Genomic DNA, 22013 nt, shown 5'->3' with positions numbered 1-22013 from the left:
TGATTACAGCTATACAAAGACTCAATTCTTACTTGTGTAACACTGTTTCTTTGTGAAGCAAATCCTAACATGTCTGCACCTGCTTGAGGAGGAATGGCTGATGGCGTGTTGGTTGTCCATCCAATTTGACTTTTACCAGTGAGTGATCTACTCATTTGCCCTGAAATGCTTCCTTCTTTACTTCCTTGACTGCTGGGAGTGTGTGGCCGGGACAACAAGCTTTTCGGAGTCCCAGGCCTACCTAATGGAATCAGAGGAGTCTGAAGTTTGCTTGACTGTGAATTTGGAGTCTGCGGCCGACTATTTGCAAGAGTGCTACCCTGTGTTCTGCTTGCAGCTTGAGGTGGTGTTTTGTTCCCTTGAAGATGAAGATGCAAGCTGTTTGTGGTTTGATTTGGCACTTGTGGTCTTGGGTTCTGCATTTGAGAGGAATGATAGCTTCCATGATGTTCATTGGTAATTATGCCACTTGGCTGATTGCTTGGGCTCCGAGACATGCTTGCTTCAGCTATCAGTGCTACGTCCTTTTCAATATCTGCAACAAAGGAAAACAAGATGGACTTGAATACGTTTATGAATTCCTCTTTGCCACTATGCCTGGGATGGTTCTGTCAAATATATATTTTCTGAAACTACAACATAAAAATCTGAATTGTACAGCATTGTCATGATTCCAGCATTTTCAGCTACACGTGGCTATCAGGGGTCACCCTCACCTTACACACAGGTCAGACTTGTGGCACCCAAAACACCAACCAACACCCACAAAACTCAAACTTGCTGCCACCACTTTTGTACTTTTCAGGCGATGAAAGATACCAAGCACTATAGTAGGTAAGGGTTGCACCGAATCCAGGATTTGGTTCAGGATTCTGCCTTTTTCAGTAGGATTCTGATTAATACAAGTAGGGATGCACCGAATCCACTATTTTGGATTCAGCCGAACCCCCGAATCCTAATTTGCATATGCAAATTAGGGGTGGGAAGGGGAAACATTTTTTACTTCCTTGTTTTGTGACAAAGAGTCACACGATTTCCCTCCTGCCCCTAATTTGCATATGCAAATTAGTATTCGGATTCGGTTCGGCCTGGCAGAAGGATTCGGCCGAATCCGAATCCTGCTGAAAAAGGCCGAATCCTGGCCTAATCCCGAACCGAATCCTGGATTCGGTGCATCCCTAAATACAAGTGCTTGGCTGAACCAAATCCAAACCCTATAAATCATGTGACTTTTGGTAACACAACAAGGAAGTAGAAAATTTTTCTGTGTGTTCGGTTCTCTTTCACCCATTTCCCCCTAATTTTCATATGCAAATAAGGATACGGGTTCGGTATTCGTCCAATTCTTTTATCAAGGATTTGGGATTCGGTTGAATCCTAAAATAGTGGATTCTGTGCATCACTACTCCAAAGTAAATTCAAAGTTTAGACAGAAGAACTAACTATTCATCAATGATTTCAGGATATCGGGTAACTGGACACTCCCCCTCCCTCAGGAATGCAATGGGGTGTGGCCTAGCAGGACACAGCGTTAGTTTTTATATGACCTCCTGTCAGTAGGGACTGAACCAAGAATACAATGACCATAACTCATTATAGGAACATATTGGACAAATTATATTATATAAATCCATTATGGCTCCTCCTACTGATTCCAAAGAGTCTAAAAATCAATACTGTGCAACCTGCCCCTGATATACCAAGTACCAAACCTAGTCATTTTGGATTTCTTTGAAAGCTAATATTGAATTGAATCCATAACCACTTTTTTTATAGCATTGGTACAACACGTATGGATTCTAGGATGACAAATGTTTTTGAGTTACGTTACATTGTGACTTCCACATCACCTATGAGGGGTCTTGCTTGATCTAAGTCCCCCCACCATGGGCCTTTGTTTACCCACATGGTATGGCTCTTATCGATCAATCAGCCAGGGCTTATAGCAGGTTCACCACAGCTTCTGATCTTCAGACCTTAGTGAACAGAGGTCTGTGAAGTATCAGTTTTTGGTGCTAAAATCTTTTTTCATGATACCGTAGCCTGTGTTATTAACTTTTACAGTTCTGCCTCATGACAAACTATTTTACATATATACTAAACTGATTCGGTTAGAAAGAAATCACTTACTACAAAGCCATCCCATAATCCATTCATTGATTTCATGGAAGAATCAACTGTAATCTGTACTCATTACATGCTGTTAAATCTCACCCCCCAATACCCATGATTAGGCTGGTTAATACATTCAAATTTATATATATAGGCTAAAAAGTCCAATATACATTATACATATTATGGCATTAGTTCCAGAACTGGGACGCTGCCAAACTAGGGAACAATAGCCTTAGTTTATGTTCCCATTATTTTCTTCTTGTTATAGTACTATAATTATAAGGGTGGTTATTGTAATTTATATAACCCCACTGGCAAGGGGCAATTATATTTGCTTCAGGCAAGTTGTTTGTGCTCCCAAGGTTTAGTTTCTGAACTGGAGAATCAGCTCTTCAGCTTTAAAGACAGAAACGTAGCTACAGGGGGGCGGGCTCTGGTGTGGGATACGCAGCCGGGCCCCCCTCCGTACTCAATTTCCTGGCCGGTTCCTGGCCAGATTCCAGTGGCACGCCAGCTGCCGGGGGGCTCTGAGGGAGTGCAGGCCTTGGCCCAATCGCACCCCCGGTAGTTACGCCACTGTTTAAAGACCCATCCCTATTCAAAAACCATGCTAGGGCTCTGTTCTATCTTTGCAGGCACTGTTTTGCCTGTAAGGGAGACAGTGATATATACATGGGGGACCCGGATCACAGGATGTAAATATAAAGTTTGCCCATTGCTGAAATATAAAATGTTTAAAAGAAAGGAGCTCATGCCCTTGACTGAGGGAATTTAAAAAACAATATGGTTAAGTATAAAGGTAAATATAATTGTATCTTTGATGTGTCAATAAGAGCAATACATTGGCACACAGATCTCATTTAACAGTGTCAGTAAATCAGGTTCTTGTAGGTACTTGTTATGAGGGTGGCACAGCACATGTCTATTTATTATTAGCTCCTTCATTTAAAATACTTGCAAAAATCCTTATCCACAATGCTCGGGACCTGGGGTATTCCGAATAACGGATCTTTTCATAATTTGGACCTCTTTGTCTTAAGTCTACTAGAAAATCAAAATCATGTAAACATTAAACAAACCCACTAAGCTGTTTTTGCTTCCAATAAACTACTGTTTTATTATTACAGAGAAAAAGGAAAACATTTTCAAAATGTGGATTATTTGGATAAAATGAAGTCTATGGGAGATGGCCTTTCCGTAATTCTGAGCTTTCTGGATAACAGGTTCTGGATAATGGGTCAAAGATCAGAGAACAGTTAAAGGTGCAGTAGCCCATTCAAATAAAAATAAGCCCTTGCATTAAATGACTTTTACTGCAAAACAGTTTGAACAGCAATTATTTGTATACATATTCATAACTATATAAAAAGTGGCAAATTATATCAACACAACACACAAGGCTGTGAATGAGCTGTAACATATATTTTGTGCTACCCCCTCCATGTTTGTTTCTACGTTGCAAGCTCTTTAGGCAGGGAACTTTCCCAACTGTTCTCCTAGCACAGTTTTTTTTCTCATGGCTTAATTATATTTACTGTACCATGTTCCTGTTCATGCTTTGTATACACTAGTGTGGCTATATAAAGAAGAACAATTGCATAAAGATGTTATGTTATAACCGGTTAGTGATACTATTTGTGACACATGACACACTGATATTTGTGTATATATCTATACACTACTATATGCCATGGGCACATGGGAGTGTAGGCACAGCTTCAGAAGCAAATTTGCTCCATGCCCCATCTCCACTGATCTGAATTAGATCCTATATATGAGTCTGTATGAACTCACAAGCAGTAGAGGTCATCCCAAATATGCAAGGAGGCACCTTCAGGCTGACTGCTGCTCCACTGTGTGTGACTACAGGCAAGTGGAAGCGGCTCAGATAAATGGAGCAGGGGCATCAAGTGGATCTAGTTTCCCGGCAAAAATACACAGGCTGAAAGCAGTGGAACCTACCTACGGAACCCTATTTTTGAAACATATTTAGACATTCAGTTTCAATTGTCCTTACCTATGGATTTTAACTCAAGTGTTACTCTGAGTCCATTAGCTCCTGTAACAAGTAGCACTACAATGGTAAGACCATAGAGAAGAAGAGCCTAAACATTTTCGATGTCAGACATCCTGCTGTGGTGTTTATACAAAGGGCCTGTAGGTGTCACTGTGCACAAGAGTTACACTGTGTACATAATACTTTCTATACTGCTTAAAAGTATTAGAGTTCAAGCTACTGCTGAAGTGTAATGGCTGCATGAACCAGCGAATAAAGCACTGTTATACTCTACTAATTCTCGGCTACCAAAACATAACTACTATCTCTTTAAATAGCCATTTAAACTTTAATGCTCTTAAAAAACAGTAATCTCAAGTCCTTAATGTAAAAATGTTCAAGAAGCAGCTTTTAGTGATTGGCATTGCAAAGGCAGGGAACTAGGTACAGCAGGTTCTGCCAAATGTTTTGAAACAGATCGCTGTGTACCTTCTGGCACAGGCTGAAATAGCTGTGAAATGATTAGGTACATTTTTCTAAGGTGTATGGGGGGATAGTTGCACCAGCACGGTGTATTGAAGAATAAGGGTAATAAGCAAAAAACTCTTTATGCTCATGCAGCAACACACTTTCAGGTATGGGAGCAATTATCCAGAATGTAGAATATTTAAGAGAATTGCACAACGCCATGTATGTTGCAGGTGGGGAGCTTACCCCTTTTATTTTAAAGTGACCACCTGTGCATCATTTAAAATAAAAGGGGTAAGCTCCCCACCTGCAACATACATGGCGTTGTGCAATTCTCTTAAATATTCTACATTGTACTGACGAGTGCCGACCATCTAGATCTGCGAGAGATCTGCACAACCAGGGCAGGAAACATCATAGGAAGGTGAGAGGTTCCGTTCATCTACACACAGAGCAATTATCCAGAAACCTGTTATTCAGAAAGCTCCCATAGACTCCACTTTTTCCAAATCTTTCAAAATGATTACCGTTTTCTCTGTAATAATAAAACAGTAGCATGTACTTGATCCCAACTAAGATATAATTACCGTATTGAACACATACAGTATAGCACTTTTTATTTTATGAATAATAATATTCATAGGACAAAACCAATATGAGAGTTTTTTTAGGACAAGTCTAAAAACTCTTCACTTGAAGAGTTATAATATAAGTGATGAGATAACCAGAAACCACATATCCTCCCCTTCGCTTGATGATGTGTCGCCACTGAAGACTTGAGTTTCAGAAGGGCCAGAAACAAGGGGTTCGCAGGCAGGCAAAAGAGGTTCGTGCGTACTGCACACTAGACATGTGCATTTTGTCTACCCTTAGTTTAGGCCTAGCTTAAAACACTATACATAGTTACATATATATGTACATTTGCTATGCCGGCTCAGCAATATCACTACCAAGTACCAGACTCAAAGTACCAGTCGCAAATATTTGGTTCTAAAAAGACGTGAACAGGTAGTGGCAGATTTATCAGCATCCAAATCTGAATTTGCACCACAATTAGATTTTTTTTTTGTAGTAAAAAGCACTAATTCGAATTCCCAAAACTTGAGTTTACGAAATTAATTTATACATTTATTGTAATATAAATTGATTTAATATTAATCTATTCTAATTTATTATGCTCAAAAAAAGGAAAAAAAATGGACTCCTAAAAACTGGTCCACAAAGAACATAAACAACGAGTCCACAAAAAAGTCAATGGGGGTTTTATAAAATTTCATCATATTTATACAGAAAAGGGATAAACGCATGAATCCATCTGTGAATGTAATACCTCTACTACGACAATAGTAGAGGTATAAAAGTCATAAAATAAAAATCTCAGGAAAACAATTAGTATTATTATTAACACTTTTAGGTAAGCACAAACAGCATATTCTGCAGCATTAATGAGCAAAAATTGACATTTTGCAATATAATAAATATTCTTCATTAGACAGTAAATATATTTTAACTGAGCATAGTACATAAAGGTGGCATATTTTTTAGAACATAAAATTAAGGACTTTTTCAGTAAGAAATTTCACTACATACTCTAGGCACTGGTGCAGACCACAAAGCTCACAATGGGGCAAATTTACTAAAGGGCAAAATGACTATCGCTGGCGTAACTTCGCTAGCGAAGGAGATAGACTCTAGCGGTACTTTGCTCCCTCACGCCAGGTGAATTTGCACTCTGACGAATGGACGTAACTTCAAAGTAGAACAAACTTCGAAATTCGACCATCGAATAGAATCCACCGACATTCGAAGTCGGAGGATTTTATACATTGTACGATCGTATTCCGATCGTAGTATGATCCTACGATCGTACTTCGAATCGAACGATTTTAACGTACGATCGAACGATTTTCCCAAATAATCCTTCTACTTAAAAAAACACACAGGAGGTCCCCCATAGGCATTTACTTTACCTATTCGATGGTCGAAGTATCCAAAAATGACTTCGCATTTTTTTACTTAGAAAATTCCCTCGAATTCACTTCGACCCTTGATAAATCTGCCCCTAAAAGTTAAGTTAACTTAAAGCCGAACCATCTCTTTAACCATTGTCTCCTATTGGAGGATGTATGAGAGTGAGTTAACCACCGGCCAGTACTGGAGGTGAAACTGTAGAGCAATAGGATTCCAAGCACACTGAATATTATAGGAATATCATGGGACTCAACTCTGGGCAGTAATCCATATCAACCAATCAGTAAGTAGATTTATTTTTTCAGCCAGCTGCAAGTATGAAAATGTAGACTGTAGAATGTTACAATGATGAAAGCAAAGTTTTGATTGGCTTCCATAGATTATTGCACAGGTGCAAATTTGCCCAGTCATTGTCCTACTGTATCTCTCCAAATACAGCTCTGGTTTTACTTGATTTTTACTGGTTAATAGGGATGTAGCGAACGTCGGAAAAAAAGTTCGCGAACATATTCGCGAACTTGCGCAAAAACGCGAGCGGTTCGCGAACGGTTCGCGAACCCCATAGACTTCAATGGGAAGGCGAACTTTAACATCTAGAAAAGACATTTCTGGCCAGAAAAATGATTTTAAAGTTGTTTAAAGGGTGCAACGACCTGGACAGTGGCATGCCAGAGGGGGATCAAAGGCAAAAATGTATCTGAAAAATCTGCCTGTGTGTGCTTGGAAGAGATAGTGTAGGGGGAGAGCTGTTAGTGATTTCAGGGACAGATGATAGTAAGTTTGCTGGCTAGTAATCTGCTTGATACTGCTCTGTATTGGAGGGACAGAAGTCTGCAGGGATTTGAGGGACATTTTAGCTTAGGTAGCTTTGCTGGCTAGTAATCTGCTGTTCTCTTTAAACAACTGCCATACGTTGACCTTGTAGGCATTGTTTGCCCAGTTTTTTTGGACGCAGCCACTGAAGCACAGTTGCCAGAAAAAATATGCCATATAAATGCTGAAAATAGTCATTTTTCGCCATACGTTGACCTTGTAGACATTGTTTGCCCAGTTTTTTTGGACGCAGCCACTGAAGCACAGTTGCCAGAAAAATTATGCCATATAAATGCTGAAAATATAAATTTTTTTGGTTGCAGCCACTGAAGCACAGAGGCCAGAAAAATTATGCCATATAAATGCAGAAAATATGCATTTTTTTGGTCGCAGCCACTGAAGCACAGTTGACAGAAAAATTATGCCATATAAATGCTGAAAATATAAACTTTTTTGGTTGCAGCCACTGAAGCACAGAGGCCAGAAAAATTATGCCATATAAATGCAGAAAACATGCATTTTTTTGGTCGCAGCCACTGAAGCACAGTTGACAGAAAAATTATGCCATATAAATGCTGAAAATATAAATTTTTTTGGTTGCAGCCACTGAAGCACAGAGGCCAGAAAAATTATGCCATATAAATGCAGAAAATATGCATTTTTTTGGTCGCAGCCACTGAAGCACAGTTGCCAGAAAAAATATGCCATATAAATGCTGAAAATAGTCATTTTTTGCCATATACGTTGAGTCAACGTATGGCAAAAAATGACTATTTTCAGCATTTATATGGCATATTTTTTCTGGCCTCTGTGCTTCAGTGGCTGCGGCCAAAAAAACTGGGCAAACAATGCCTACAAGGTCAACGTCGTTGACCTTGTAGGCATTGTTTGCCCAGTTTTTTTGGCCGCAGCCACTGAAGCACAGAGGCCAGAAAAAATATGCCATATAAATGCTGAAAATAGTCATTTTTTTGGTCGCAGCCACTGAAGCACAGTTGCCAGAAAAATTATGCCATATAAATGCTGAAAATATAAATTTTTTTGGTTGCAGCCACTGAAGCACAGAGGCCAGAAAAATTATGCCATATAAATGCAGAAAATATGCATTTTTTTGGTTGCAGCCACTGAAGCACAGAGGCCAGAAAAATTATGCCATATAAATGCAGAAAATATGCATTTTTTTGGATGCAGCCACTGAAGCACAGTTGCCAGAAAAAATATGCCATATAAATGCTGAAAATAGTCATTTTTTGCCATACGTTGACCTTGTAGACATTGTTTGCCCAGTTTTTTTGGTTGCAGCCACTGAAGCACAGAGGCCAGAAAAAATTAAACCAGTAGGGTTTGCACCCTAGTTTGTAACGGTGGCGGAGGGAGGAGGAGGACGCTAAAGGACAGCTGTGTGTGGAGTCATGAGGCTTGAAGAGAAGGACAGCTGCATAGAAGTCAGAACAAGTCTTCCGGCGTGCAGTAACCCTCCGAGATCCACCCCTCATTCATTTTAATAAAGGTCAGGTAATCGACACTTTTGTGACCTAGGCGAGTTCTCTTCTCAGTTACAATCCCTCCTGCTGCACTGAAGGTCCTTTCTGAGAGCACACTTGAGGCTGGGCAAGACAAGAGGTTCATGGCAAATTGTGACAGCTCTGGCCACAGATCAAGCCTGCGCACCCAGTAGTCCAGGGGTTCATCGCTCCTCAGAGTGTCGATATCTGCAGTTAATGCCAGGTAGTCCGCTACCTGCCGGTCGAGGCGTTCTTTGAGGGTGGATCCAGAAGGGTTGTGGCGCTGCCTTGGACAGAAAAACATTTGCATGTCTGACGTTACAGACTGGCCAAAGGGCTTTGTCCTTGCAGGTGTGCTCGTGGCAGGATTACTGGCACCTCTGCCCCTGGAATGTTGATGAGTTCCTGAAGTGACATCACCCTTAAAAGCATTGTACAACATGTTTTGCAGGCTGGTTTGTAAATGCCGCATCTTTTCGGACTTGTGGTATGTTGGTAACATTTCTGACACTTTATGCTTGTACCGAGGGTCTAGTAGCGTTGCGACCCAGTACAGGTCCTTCTCCTTAAGCCTCTTGATACGGGGGTCCTTCAACAGGCATGACAGCATGAAAGACCCCATTCTCACAAGGTTGGATGCAGAGCTATCCATCTCCGCTTCCTCATTATCAAGGACTGCATCATCCACGGTCTCCTCCCCCCAGCCACGTACAAGACCAGGGGTCCCCAAAAGGTCACCACTAGCCCCCTGGGAAGCCTGCTCCTGTTGGTCCTCCTCCTCCTCCTCCACAAAGCCACCTTCCTCCTCTGACTCCACTTCTGGCACCTCTCCCTGCGTTGCAGCAGGTGCCTGGGTTCGTTCTGGTGATTCCGACCAGAAATCGTGCGCTTCCAGCTCCTCGTCACGCTGGTCTACAGCCTCATCTGTCACTCGTCGCACGGCACGCTCCAGGAAGAAAGCGAAGGGTATTAGGTCGCTGATGGTGCCTTCGGTGCGACTGACCATATTTGTCACCTCTTCAAAAGGTCGCATGAGCCTGCAGGCATCGCGCATAAGCACCCAGTAACGGGGGAAAAAAATCCCCAGCTGTGCAGATCCAGTCCTACCACCCAGTTCAAAAAGGTACTCGTTGACGGCCCTTTGTTGTTGCAGCAGACGTTCCAACATAAGGAGCGTTGAATTCCAGCGAGTCTGGCTGTCAGAAATCAAACGCCTGACTGGCATGTTGTAGCGCTGCTGAATGTCAGCAAGGCGTGCCATGGCTGTGTAGGAACGTCTGAAATGGGCCGACACCTTTCTGGACTGGGTGAGAACGTCCTGGAATCCTGGTACTTGGAGACAAAACGTTGGACTATTAAATTTAACACATGTGCCATGCAGGGCACATGTGTTAAATTGCCTAGTCTCAACGCTGCCAACAGATTGCTTCCATTGTCACACACCACTTTTCCGATCTGCAGTTGGTGTGGGGTCAGCCACCGATCGGCCTGTGACTGCAGAGATGACAGGAGTACAGATCCGGTATGGTTTTTGCTTTCCAGGCACGTCATCCCCAAGACAGCGTGACAACGGCGTACCTGGCACGTCGAATAGCCTAGGGGGAGCTGGGGGTGCACAGGTGTGGAGGAGGAGAAGGAGGACCCAGCAGCAGAGTAAGAAGAAGAAGAAGACGAGGTAGAGAGCGATGGAGGAGTAGAGGTGGTGGCAGAACCGCGTGCAATCCGTGGCGGTGACACCAACTCCACTGTTGTTGTTGAGCTACCCATTCCCTGCTTCCCAGCCATTACCAAGTTCACCCAGTGGGCAGTGTAGGTGACATACCTGCCCTGACCATGCTTGGAGGACCATGCGTCAGTAGTCATATGGACCTTTGGCCCAACACTAAGTGACAGAGATGCGGTAACTTGGCTCTGCACATGTTGGTACAGGTGTGGTATTCCCTTTTTAGAAAAAAAATTGCGGCTGGGTACCTTCCACTGCGGTGTCCCAATTGCTACAAATTTGCGGAAGGCCTCAGAGTCCACCAGCTGGTATGGTAAAAGCTGGCGGGCTAAGAGTGCAGACAAGCCAGCTGTCAGACGCCGGGCAAGGGGGTGACAGTCAGACATTGGCTTCTTACGCTCAAACATGGCCTTCACAGAAACTTGGCTGGTGGCAGATGACTGGGAATGGGAACAGGTGGTCAAGGTGGAAGGCGGAGTGGAGGGTGGTTCAGACGGGTCAAGGAGAGCAGAGGTAGAGCAGTAAGATGCTGGACCAGAAGGAGTGTGGCTTTTAGTTTGCCTGTTGCCTTTGAGGTGTTGCTCCCAAAGTGCTTTGTGCTTGCCGCTCATGTGCCTTCGCATAGAAGTTGTACCTATGTGGCTGTTGGGCTTACCAAGGCTCAGTTTCTGACTGCACTCATTGCAAATTACAATGCTTTTGTCAGAGGCACACACATTAAAAAAATCCCACACTGCTGACTTTTTGGAAGTGTGCGATCTGGCGGTAACAGTAGAAGTTGGCGGAGTTGGCGGTATTGGCGGCAATGGCGGGTGCGTTGGCCGGCTGAACACAGGTGCCGATACATGTTGTTGCCCTGCTGATCCCTGCGGGCTGTCCTCCCTGCTTCTTCTAAGTCTTATTCTCCTACTGCCTCTCTGACTCTCCGTCTCTCCATCTGAACTACCCTCCTCTTGCTCTCTTCTACTAGGCACCCACAAAACATCAATCTCCTCATCATCATTCTCCTCAGATGCATCAATTTCTTCTGACACATCACAGAAGGAAGCAGCAGCGGGGACCTCCTCCTCATCACTCATTATGTCCATCTCTATCGTGTTCTCTGCCAGAATTAAATCTGGTGTAAGGTCCTCATCTCCTTCATCTTCTTCTGGCAATAATGGTTGCGCATTACTCAGTTCAAGAAACTCATTGGAAAATAACTCCTCTGACCCCAGTGAAGAAGGGGCACCGGTGGTGGAGGAAGTGTTACGTGGGGTGGCCATAGCAGTGGAGGATGAGGAGGATGTTGTGGTAAAGTTAGAAACGGTAGAGGATGGGGTGTGCTGTGTAAGCCAGTCAACTACCTCTTCAGCATTTTGGGAGTTCAGGGTCATTGGCTTTTTAAAACTGGGCAATTTGCTAGGGCCACAGGATTGCATAGCAGCACGGCCCCTAGCACGGCCTCTGCGTGGCGGCCTGCCTTTGCCTGGCATTATTTTTAAAAAAACAACAACAACAACAAAAACTCAGTTGGTTTTTCTGGAAACGATAATACACACAGCTAGATGGCGGGTTGAAGAAAACACTGTGCAAATAATGCTACAAAGTCAACGTATACACTACTACAGCGGTGGATACGGATTACGTAAAATATATGAATGCTGCTTGAAAAAAAGTAACTCAAGTGGTTTTTCTAGAGACGATAATATTATCAATATTTAGACAAAATGTGAACAAGTCACACAGCTGATGGCGGGTTGAAGAAACAGTGTGCAAATAATGCCTACAAGGTCAACGTATACACTACTACAGCGGTGGATACGGATTACGTAAATATATGAATGCTGCTTGAAAAAAGTAACTCTAGTGGTTTTTCAGAGACGATAATATATGGATTATTTAGACAAAATGGAACAAGCTCACACAGCTCGATGGCGGGTTGAAGAAAACAGTGTGCAAATAATGCCTACAAGGTCAACGTATACACTACTACAGCGGTGGATACGGATTACGTAAAATATATGAATGCTGCTTGAAAAAAGTAACTCAAGTGGTTTTTCTGAGACGATAATATTATCAATATTTAGACAAAATGTGAACAAGGTCACACAGCTCGATGGCGGGTTGAAGAAAACAGTGTGCAAATAATGCCTACAAGGTCAACGTATACACTACTACAGCGGTGGATACGGATTACGTAAAATATATGAATGCTGCTTGAAAAAGTACTCAGGTGGTTTTTCTGAGACGTAATATTATCATATTTAGACAAAATGGAACAAGTCACACAGCTCGATGGCGGGTTGAAGAAAACAGTGTGCAAATAATGCCTACAAGGTCAACGTATACACTACTACAGCGGTGGATACGGATTACGTAAAATATATGAATGCTGCTTGAAAAAAAGTAACTCAAGTGGTTTTTCTAGAGACGATAATATTATCAATATTTAGACAAAATGTGAACAAGCTCACACAGCTCGATGGCGGGTTGAAGAAAACAGTGTGCAAATAATGCCTACAAGGTCAACGTATACACTACTACAGCGGTGGATACGGATTACGTAAAATATATGAATGCTGCTTGAAAAAAAGTAACTCCCAGTGTTTTTTCTAGAGACGATAATATTATGATATTTAGACAAATGTGAACAAGGTCACACAGCTCGATGGCGGGTTGAAGAAAACAGTGTGCAAATAATGCCTACAAGGTCAACGTATACACTACTACAGCGGTGGATACGGATTACGTAAAATATATGAATGCTGCTTGAAAAAAAGTAACTCAAGTGGTTTTTCTAGAGACGATAATATTATCAATATTTAGACAAATGTGAACAAGCTCACACAGCTCGATGGCGGGTTGAAGAAAACAGTGTGCAAATAATGCCTACAAGGCCAACGTATACACTACTACAGCGGTGGATACGGATTACGTAAAATATATGAATGCTGCTTGAAAAAAGTGACTCCGGTGTTTTTTCTGGAGACGGTAATATTATGGATATTTAGACAGAATGGGAACAAGGTCACACAGCTCGATGGCGGGTTGAAGAAAACAGTGTGCAAATAATGCCTACAAGGTCAACGTATACACTACTACAGCGGTGGATACGGATTACGTAAAATATATGAATGCTGCTTGAAAAAAGTAACTCAAGTGTTTTTTCTAGAGACGATAATATTATCAATATTTAGACAAAATGTGAACAAGCTCACACAGCTCGATGGCGGGTTGAAGAAAACATGTGCAAATAATGCCTACAAGGCCAACGTATACACTACTACAGCGGTGGATACGGATTACGTAAAATATATGAATGCTGCTTGAAAAAAGTGACTCCGGTGTTTTTTCTGGAGACGGTAATATTATGGATATTTAGACAGAATGGGAACAAGGTCACACAGCTCGATGGCGGGTTGAAGAAAACAGTGTGCAAATAATGCCTACAAGGCCAACGTATACACTACTACAGCGGTGGATACGGATTACGTAAAATATATGAATGCTGCTTGAAAAAAGTGACTCCGGTGTTTTTTCTGGAGACGGTAATATTATGGATATTTAGACAGAATGGGAACAAGGTCACACAGCTCGATGGCGGGTTGAAGAAAACAGTGTGCAAATAATGCCTACAAGGCCAACGTATACACTACTACAGCGGTGGATACGGATTACGTAAAATATATGAATGCTGCTTGAAAAAAGTGACTCCGGTGTTTTTTCTGGAGACGGTAATATTATGGATATTTAGACAGAATGTGAACAAGGTCACACAGCTAGATGGCGGGTTGAAGAAAACACTGTGCAAATAATGCCTACAAGGTCAACGTATACACTACTACAGCGGTGGATACGGATTACGTAAAATATATTATGGCTGCTTGAAAAAAGTCACTCCGGTGTTTTTTCTGGAGACGGTAATATTATGGATATTTAGACAGAATGTGAACAAGGTCACACAGCTAGATGGCGGGTTGAAGAAAACACTGTGCAAATAATGCCTACAGGGCAAATAATGCCTAAAAGGTCAACTTATACACTACTACAGCGGTAGTAAAATAAAAAAAAGTAAAATAAAAAAAAAATGAATATTAAAAAAAAAAAATTAAAGTTGGTGCTGCTGAACTACTAGGAGCAGCAGATTAGCACACCAGTCCCACTCCCCAACACTGCTAGACTAATAGCACTGGGCTCTTATAGTAGTAGTAGTAGTAGTAGTAGTAAAACAACAAAAAAATAAATAAAAGCAGTCCTTACAAGGACTACTGTTATTGCAGCAGTCAGCAGATGAGATCAGAAGCAGGACAGCTGCCCACTGCAGCTACATACAGAGCACTGCAGTAGAAGGTAGATTACTAGCCAGCAAAGCTACCTAAGCTTAAATGTCCCTCAAACCCCTGCAGACTTCTGTCCCTCCAATAACAGAGCAGTATCAAAACGATTACTAGCCAGCAAACTTTCAACTGTCCCTGAAATCACTAACAGGCAGCAGCTCTCTCCCTACACTATCTCTTCAGCACACACAGGCAGAGTGAAAAAACGCTGCAGGGCTTCGGTTTTTATAGGGAAGGGGAGTGGTCCAGGGGAGAGCTTCCTGATTGGCTGCCATGTACCTGCTGGTCTGGGGTGAGAGGGCAAAAAAAAGCGCCAACAATGGCGAACCCAAAATGGCGAACGTCGCGCGACGTTCGCGAACTTCCGGCGAGCGCGAACACCCGATGTTCGCGCGAACAAGTTCGCCGGCGAACAGTTCGCGACATCTCTACTGGTTAAAGTTAAATCGGACTGGTCGATAGTTGACACAACCATAAAATTGAGAAGGTATACTACAGATAACATGCATTGTATATTATGTGGTTTATTAATCACAGAGGAGGCTTCAAATGTGTATTATGAATGGTGCAGCCTGCTATGCAGGCACACTGCTCATTACAATGAAAAGAAATGTGATTTATGCCACTTTATTTATGCAAATAATGTGGTTAGGACCCACTACCCCTTACTTTCAATTTCTCATTACTGGAGGAAAAAACATTTAAAAAGTATTATAAAGTACAAATATTTAAAAGTACATTTAACAAGTATTACAAATATTTACCTTGAAAAGATTTCCACAAAAAATTTATTCCGAACAGTTTATGGGGTTTAATTTATTTATGTCCAAATTTATCTCAATATTTTCTGGTTCAAAACCCCATTACATTTTTCCTAAAACTTGCTTGATTTTCACATTTTTTTTGGATGTGTCCTCAGATTTTTCACCCGATTTCTTATGCTTTTTGCCTGAAAACTCTGAAAACTTCGGGGTATTGCACAAAACCCAGCGCACATCAAAAAATCATTGGGACTTTTCCCATTGACTTGTAAGCAACCTCGACAGGTCGGATTTTCAGATTCTGACTTTTCCATCCTCGGGGTTAAATAAATTCAGAAAAAATCGTGATTTTTGAAAAGTCTGATTTTGGAGTTTAGTAAATAAGCCCCTAAAGTGTGCTCTAAATTGGTTCATGTTACAATATAATTTAGTGAGAAAAAGAAAAACCTCTGTGAGAGTTAAACATAAAACATTTGACAAGAACAGCAAAAATGTTAAAATGTATAATTTTCCTTAAACCCTTGATAGCGTCGCTGCCAAACGAAGGAGATGATATTAGGACGTTCCTGACTAAATGCAGCTGGTGGTTTCATGTTGTTTTCTGTCTTTCCTGAGTCAGACAGAGAAATATTCCCATTCACCTACTGTATGACACAATAAAGAACATGTCTTTTTAGCACATACCAGCAAGATGCTTTTCCATGCTCTGCAGTTCCTTTGCGGTTAAAGCTTCTTTTAGGATCTTTTGGTTCTGAGATCCTCCACTTCTGGCAGACAAGGCCTCAGATTCCCAGACTGGTTGACGCTAAAGAAGTTCAAAAAGTGAGAGAAAGGACTTTTACAAACAAGTTGAAGATTGAAATAGGAATAATTACATCTTTCCCTGTATGCTAAGATTTTTCGGAGCCCTGTTATTTCCGATTAGGAGAGTATACTGTGCTAAGCATTTTGACGAGCTTTCAAAGTACAGGGTGTTAATGTTAACGCATTAAAGACAATTCAGCATTAAAGGCAAAGTTAGACCGCCTTAGAGGAAAGGAAGAGCAGGCAACTATTCATTTAAAGGAAACAGTACAATATAATCACTGGGGATGTTAATTTGTTATGCACCCCGCAGTGATTATAATCTCTTACCCGAGACTCAGGATTGGTGATTCTGTTTGCTGAAACCTGCACCGACCCATAGTACTACTATAGGAGCTCCACATGGACATCTCCTTCTCTTGTTCAGGAACCCCACAAGACTAATGTGTGCTGTGTACATGCATAGGTGAGTGTAAAACCAAACTTAGAAGGAAAATGCAAACTTTTTGCTCTACTGTGCATGCACACAATAGCCGTACAGGGATCCATAAAGAGGAAGAAGATGGCAAAATGGTGCTCCTATAGTATTACCTCAGGCCACTGCAGATTTCAGTTAATAGGAGCACTTGTCAGGTAAGCAATTATTATGCCAAACAATTTGGCCCCCCTTAGTGATTATGCCTTTCCTTCTACTTTAGGGTCAGGGCACACTGGCAGATTTGGGGAGATTAGTCTCCTCTTCTTCAGGGTAACTAATCTCCCCTAACTGCCTCCCCTGTCTTCCCACCGGCTACAATGTAAATGTTATGTACTCAATTCATTTTCCGAAGTCGTCCGAAGTTTCCTCGTGAGGCAACTTCGGGCGATTTCGGAAAACAAATTGCACCAAGTGCAATCCCGCCTACGATTTACATTGTTGCCGGGTGACTAATCTCCCTGATCCTGCCTGTGTGCCCTGACCCTTAAACACATAACCTGTGGATACCAGATTTGCATTCTCTGTCCTCCCCAAATTCTTTCCCGCTAGACCATATAGAAATATTCTTGTGGGTTAATGTAATAAAAATGTCAACTTTGCACTAGGTCTTATAACCCAATCAGCTATTTGCTTTTAAACAGGCGACCAGTAAATACTATGTGAGATCGGTTGTTCTGTGGTACTTCACCTGGTGTTCACCTTGGTTTCTCTTATTACACAATTCATTGTCTTTGACTGTGTAGTGCTAGTATTACATAGTGTTTTAAATGGATTGTGACATGTCCTTGTCAATACCCCATAAGGCACTCCCCATGGAGTTCTATTTAAAAAGATCTAGTCCTCTGCCCTACCAAACCCTCACAACCGTTGCTTGTTTTGGACCCCAGCACTAGGCTTTTCTGGTTTCTACATTTGTGCTGCTGATCTTGCGGCAAAAATCTGAAAAGTTTGATGTCCTTTTAAACCCAGTCTACAGAGTATTGGCATTTCCCCCAAAGCCATTGGGATGGCTCAGCTTAAACCAGAAAATCACTTAAAGGAGAACTAAATTTTAATTAAAGAAGTAGCTAGAAATGTTGAACATTATGTTTTGGGCTTCTGTACCAGCCCAAGGCATCCACAGCCCTTTAGCAGTAAAGATCTGTCTCAAAGATGCCCCAGTAGCTCCCCATCTTCTTTTCTGCTGATTCACTGCACATGCTCTGTGCTGCTGTCACTTACTGAGCTTAGGGACCCACTCACAATATACAGTACACATAGAATAGAAATGTCACAATATAAGACTGATTAGTAATTAATACAGATAATTACTACATGGCAGCACAGAAACCAGTGCAATTAGCATCAGAATTTAATAATCAGCCCTGTAGCATCAGCTTATATTACAGACAACCCTCATTTTCTGCTGGATAATTAGTGACGACCCCTAAGCTTAGCTTCTCAACAGCTGCTCAGAGCCCACTGAGCATGTGAGTGTCACAGACACTTTCCAAGATGGTGACCCCCTGTGACAAGTTTGAAGTCCTGGATCATTGCTGCTATTGACAAGCTGAAACTTTAGGCATTTTTAGCTACATTCATTTTTAGGGGTTAGTTCTCCTTTAACACAGCAAAGGGCTAGGGAAAGACACAGCGTTTGATGTTTTTAAATAGAACAATAAAGGAAGTACATTACATTATTACTGCAATATGCCTCTATATTGACATGTGACTTCATTATTTCATACACACTCTTATGTTTACCAGTGTTTAGCCATGATAATTTGCCCCAGACAGATTTACTAACTCGAGTGGCTCCATGAAACTATTGTTTATGCCTGTAATCTGAACTGTTTACAATAATGGAAAATACATTTGGCTAGTCTCGCTGGAACAAGATGAACAATAAGTGATTTTGTACAGGAGGATGACCTCTTTAAGACAATTTTTTTATATTCTACATAACAAGGCCATTTGTTTCCCAATTCTGTTCTAAAATTCTAATTTTTGTTTGTTTTCAATAGAAATAGATCAACAAGTGGCAACGTATACCCTAGCTCAATATAGACCAATAAACCAGCGTAGTGATAAAAAAAATACTGCAAAAAAAAAATATATAAAATTACTTTTACTTATTTACTTTACTAATTTGTTTTTGGGTGGTCTGTGCTCCTTACAATATGTCCCTCTTTTTCACTGTAAGAAGTAAGTGATGATATGTGGGGGAAAATTCCCTAAGCGGCGAAAATTGGCCAGCGACGGCTTCAGAGCCATCGCAACACTTCGCCAAGCATAAATTCGCCAGGACAACGCTAATTCCCTAAAATGCAAAGTTGTGTCCAATACATTACACTACACAAGTGTAATAAAATAAAACAGAGTTGTTATAATTCCCTTCACATGTGCCCACTGTATAGTTTATGTGCCATATGTAAGGAAATTTAGGGGGGAACCCGGTTACCCAAAAAAAAATTTACGATCTTTTGCAGCCTATCACCCTGAAAAAAGTAAAAGATGCCAGTGTTTTTTGGGATTTCTAGGAACTGATATCCACTCCATTGCACTTCGCCTGGTCTGAGGTGGCGAAGGCAAGTCTGGCGCAAGAGGTAACGTTCAGTAAAATCTGCATCTGAGTTACGTCCCTTCGCCAGAATGAAAATTCACCTGGCGATAGAGTGCGAATAATCGCAAACGTGTGTCTCTTTCGCTAGCAAAGTTAAGCCTGCACCCATTTGGGAATCGGCAAAGTACCAAAATGACATCACACTGCCGAATTTTCCCTATCTTTAGTCACTTCGCCCTTTAGAGAATCTGCCCTTAGACTCCTCAGATTTTGTGCTGAGTGCGCCCTCATTCACTATGCAGGGGATACAAAAGAGGGAGGGAGACAAGAACTAAATCAAACAGTTAACTAATTACAGGGCACCAACTTACTATTCAAATGTGTAGAGGAGAACAAGGTGCTCCAGAATTAAATGTAAAGTAACTCACCATACAGTGAAAGTGGTCCCAGACCCCCAGCTTTAGGGAGCGGTACAGCAGAAGATAAGGAAGCAGAGCTGTCCGGCACCCAAACGGATCCACAGGACCAGAGATATTCAGTTAAAAGATATTTTTATTAGTAGAAAAATTAAAAATATATTTGCATCTCCATCCACCCTACACGTTTCGCACCTTTTAGGGTGCTTAGTCATGGGCTCATGACTAAGCCCATGACTAAGCACCAACTTACTATAACAAGTAACCATCTATCCTCTGAAATTGTATCAATCTCTGCTAGTCTTTCTTTTAGCATCTTCATGCAGATGTTCTGTATTGGACTGGTGTAAGGAAGTAGGGGTTAGTTCACCCATTACAGGAAGCCAGTTAAAGACTTGAGGTGGAAGGGGAATTAATTCCCTATCCACTAATTAGGTATGCCTTAGGGGAAGTGATTAGTTTATATAGGCCTGGGGAATTGCCTAATGAGGACAAATCTATGTGTTTTATTATTTCTTGAGACAGGGAAACTGAAGCTACTCCATGTTTGGTCCTAGAAATAATAATAAATAATTTGATTAAAAGTGCACAGATAATACCCTTGCATAATGGATTCCTGCTGCCTAAACGGTCACAGCAATGGGTGAAGGGAGAGATTTGAACATACATTGAACAAGGGAAGTACTACCCCTTGAATCAGCATCTCTAAAATATTTTCCCTTCCCCGTTTTAGGTTTCTAATTTTGAAAGACACAAGTGAGGGCACATTCTTTTTCAGCTGTTACGGGTCCAAAATATACTGTACCTTGTATGTTGAACTGCAGACTTTACAAAATGTGTTAGTTTAAGGTTTTAGACCCTAAGTAATACATGGAATACGTGTCAGCACCACAGTTCCATTCATTGGAATCAGTTGAAATTAAACTTCCAAAAACAAGTCTGCGTTTCAGAAGCAATAAAATTGCAACTCTGACGTTGATTTATAGGTCGGTATACAAAAATCTCGTCCTTGTCTAAACACTGAAGTTTCCCTTAACCGAGTCTTTAATGAACTGCGACAACCGCCAACACTGCTTTATTCATTTCTACCGTTAAATTTCAATGTTCCGAGTTTATTTAAGGTTTTGATAGGCATTATGATCAAGATGAACACCTGCCGTTTCACATTTCTTTCCATTTTGTAAGATGCTATGTTACACCTCAGGTTTAGAAGCTCAGCCATACACATTCATTCACTCACTGCTGGGTCAGTTTATTAACATGGCTTCAAGACTGCTGCCAACTTGCAAGGTCAGCCATGTGTCAGAATTTTACCTAATATATTTATATCCCCATTAAAATTGCAGCTTTTTTTAAAGTTGCTACACTGAAAAGTTTGTATTACAGGTATGAGACCTGTTATCTAGAATGCTCAGGACTAGCAAATTGCGTGTTCTGCCGCCGGCGAATAAATTCGTGAAACTGGCGCGAAAATTCTCCAGAAAAATTTTGGACGCGTGTCGGAAAAGTCGCTCGCGTCAGAATTGACGTAGGGGTCGAAATTTGTGTTTTGTGAAATTTTCGCCATTTTGCGAATTTCACAGGAAATTCAGACATTTTCCAGGAAAGCAAAACGCGACAAATTTGCCCATCACTACTCAGGACCTGGGGCTTTCCAGATAAGGGATTCTGTTAGTTGCGTCCGGTTTACTGAAATTCAAATTTTTTTCCCATAAACCATATTTAATCTCTAAAAAAAAAATGGCGTGGGGGGGTTTCCTAAAACTAGAAAAATTTGAGACGCATAAAGACCACAAAAACAACCACAAAAACTTGCCAAGTAAAAGTTGTCAAGATCCCATAAAAGTCAATGGGAGCTACACTGATCCTACTGGGCCATTCAATTCAGATTTTTAGAGGTCTTCAGAATTTCTTTCTTGCTAGTAATTATCTGAGAAAATAAAATTTTAAGAGATTATAGAGTTTTTCGTATTTTTTACTGCATCGTTTTTTTACGTTCTTACCTTTTATATTGGAATCTTTTAATAACCTTCATGGCATTTTTGCTTTTAGACAAATATGGGGTTATGCAATAAAAGACACTAAGGGGCACATTTACTGTG

At 41.3% G+C, this 22013-nt stretch overlaps 1 protein-coding gene across 4 annotated transcripts in view; it reads right to left on the bottom strand.

Annotated features, from left to right (window-relative positions):
* c8orf34.S (chromosome 8 open reading frame 34 S homeolog) overlaps positions 1–22013 on the bottom strand; it is a 125641-nt gene that overhangs the window by 21957 nt on the left and 81671 nt on the right. For all 4 annotated transcript variants that reach the window (XM_018223776.2, XM_018223774.2, XM_018223775.2 and 1 more), the window contains 2 exons: positions 16356–16476; positions 33–535 (listed from right to left, as the gene is read on the bottom strand). In XM_018223776.2, coding sequence (XP_018079265.1) covers positions 33–535; positions 16356–16476 — 624 coding nt within the window. The remainder of the gene's footprint in view (positions 1–32; positions 536–16355; positions 16477–22013) is intronic.

This window comes from Xenopus laevis, chromosome 6S (genome assembly GCF_017654675.1).
Source record: "Xenopus laevis strain J_2021 chromosome 6S, Xenopus_laevis_v10.1, whole genome shotgun sequence".
Classification (NCBI taxonomy): domain Eukaryota; kingdom Metazoa; phylum Chordata; class Amphibia; order Anura; family Pipidae; genus Xenopus; species Xenopus laevis.
This window is presented reverse-complemented; position numbering and strand designations above follow the sequence as displayed.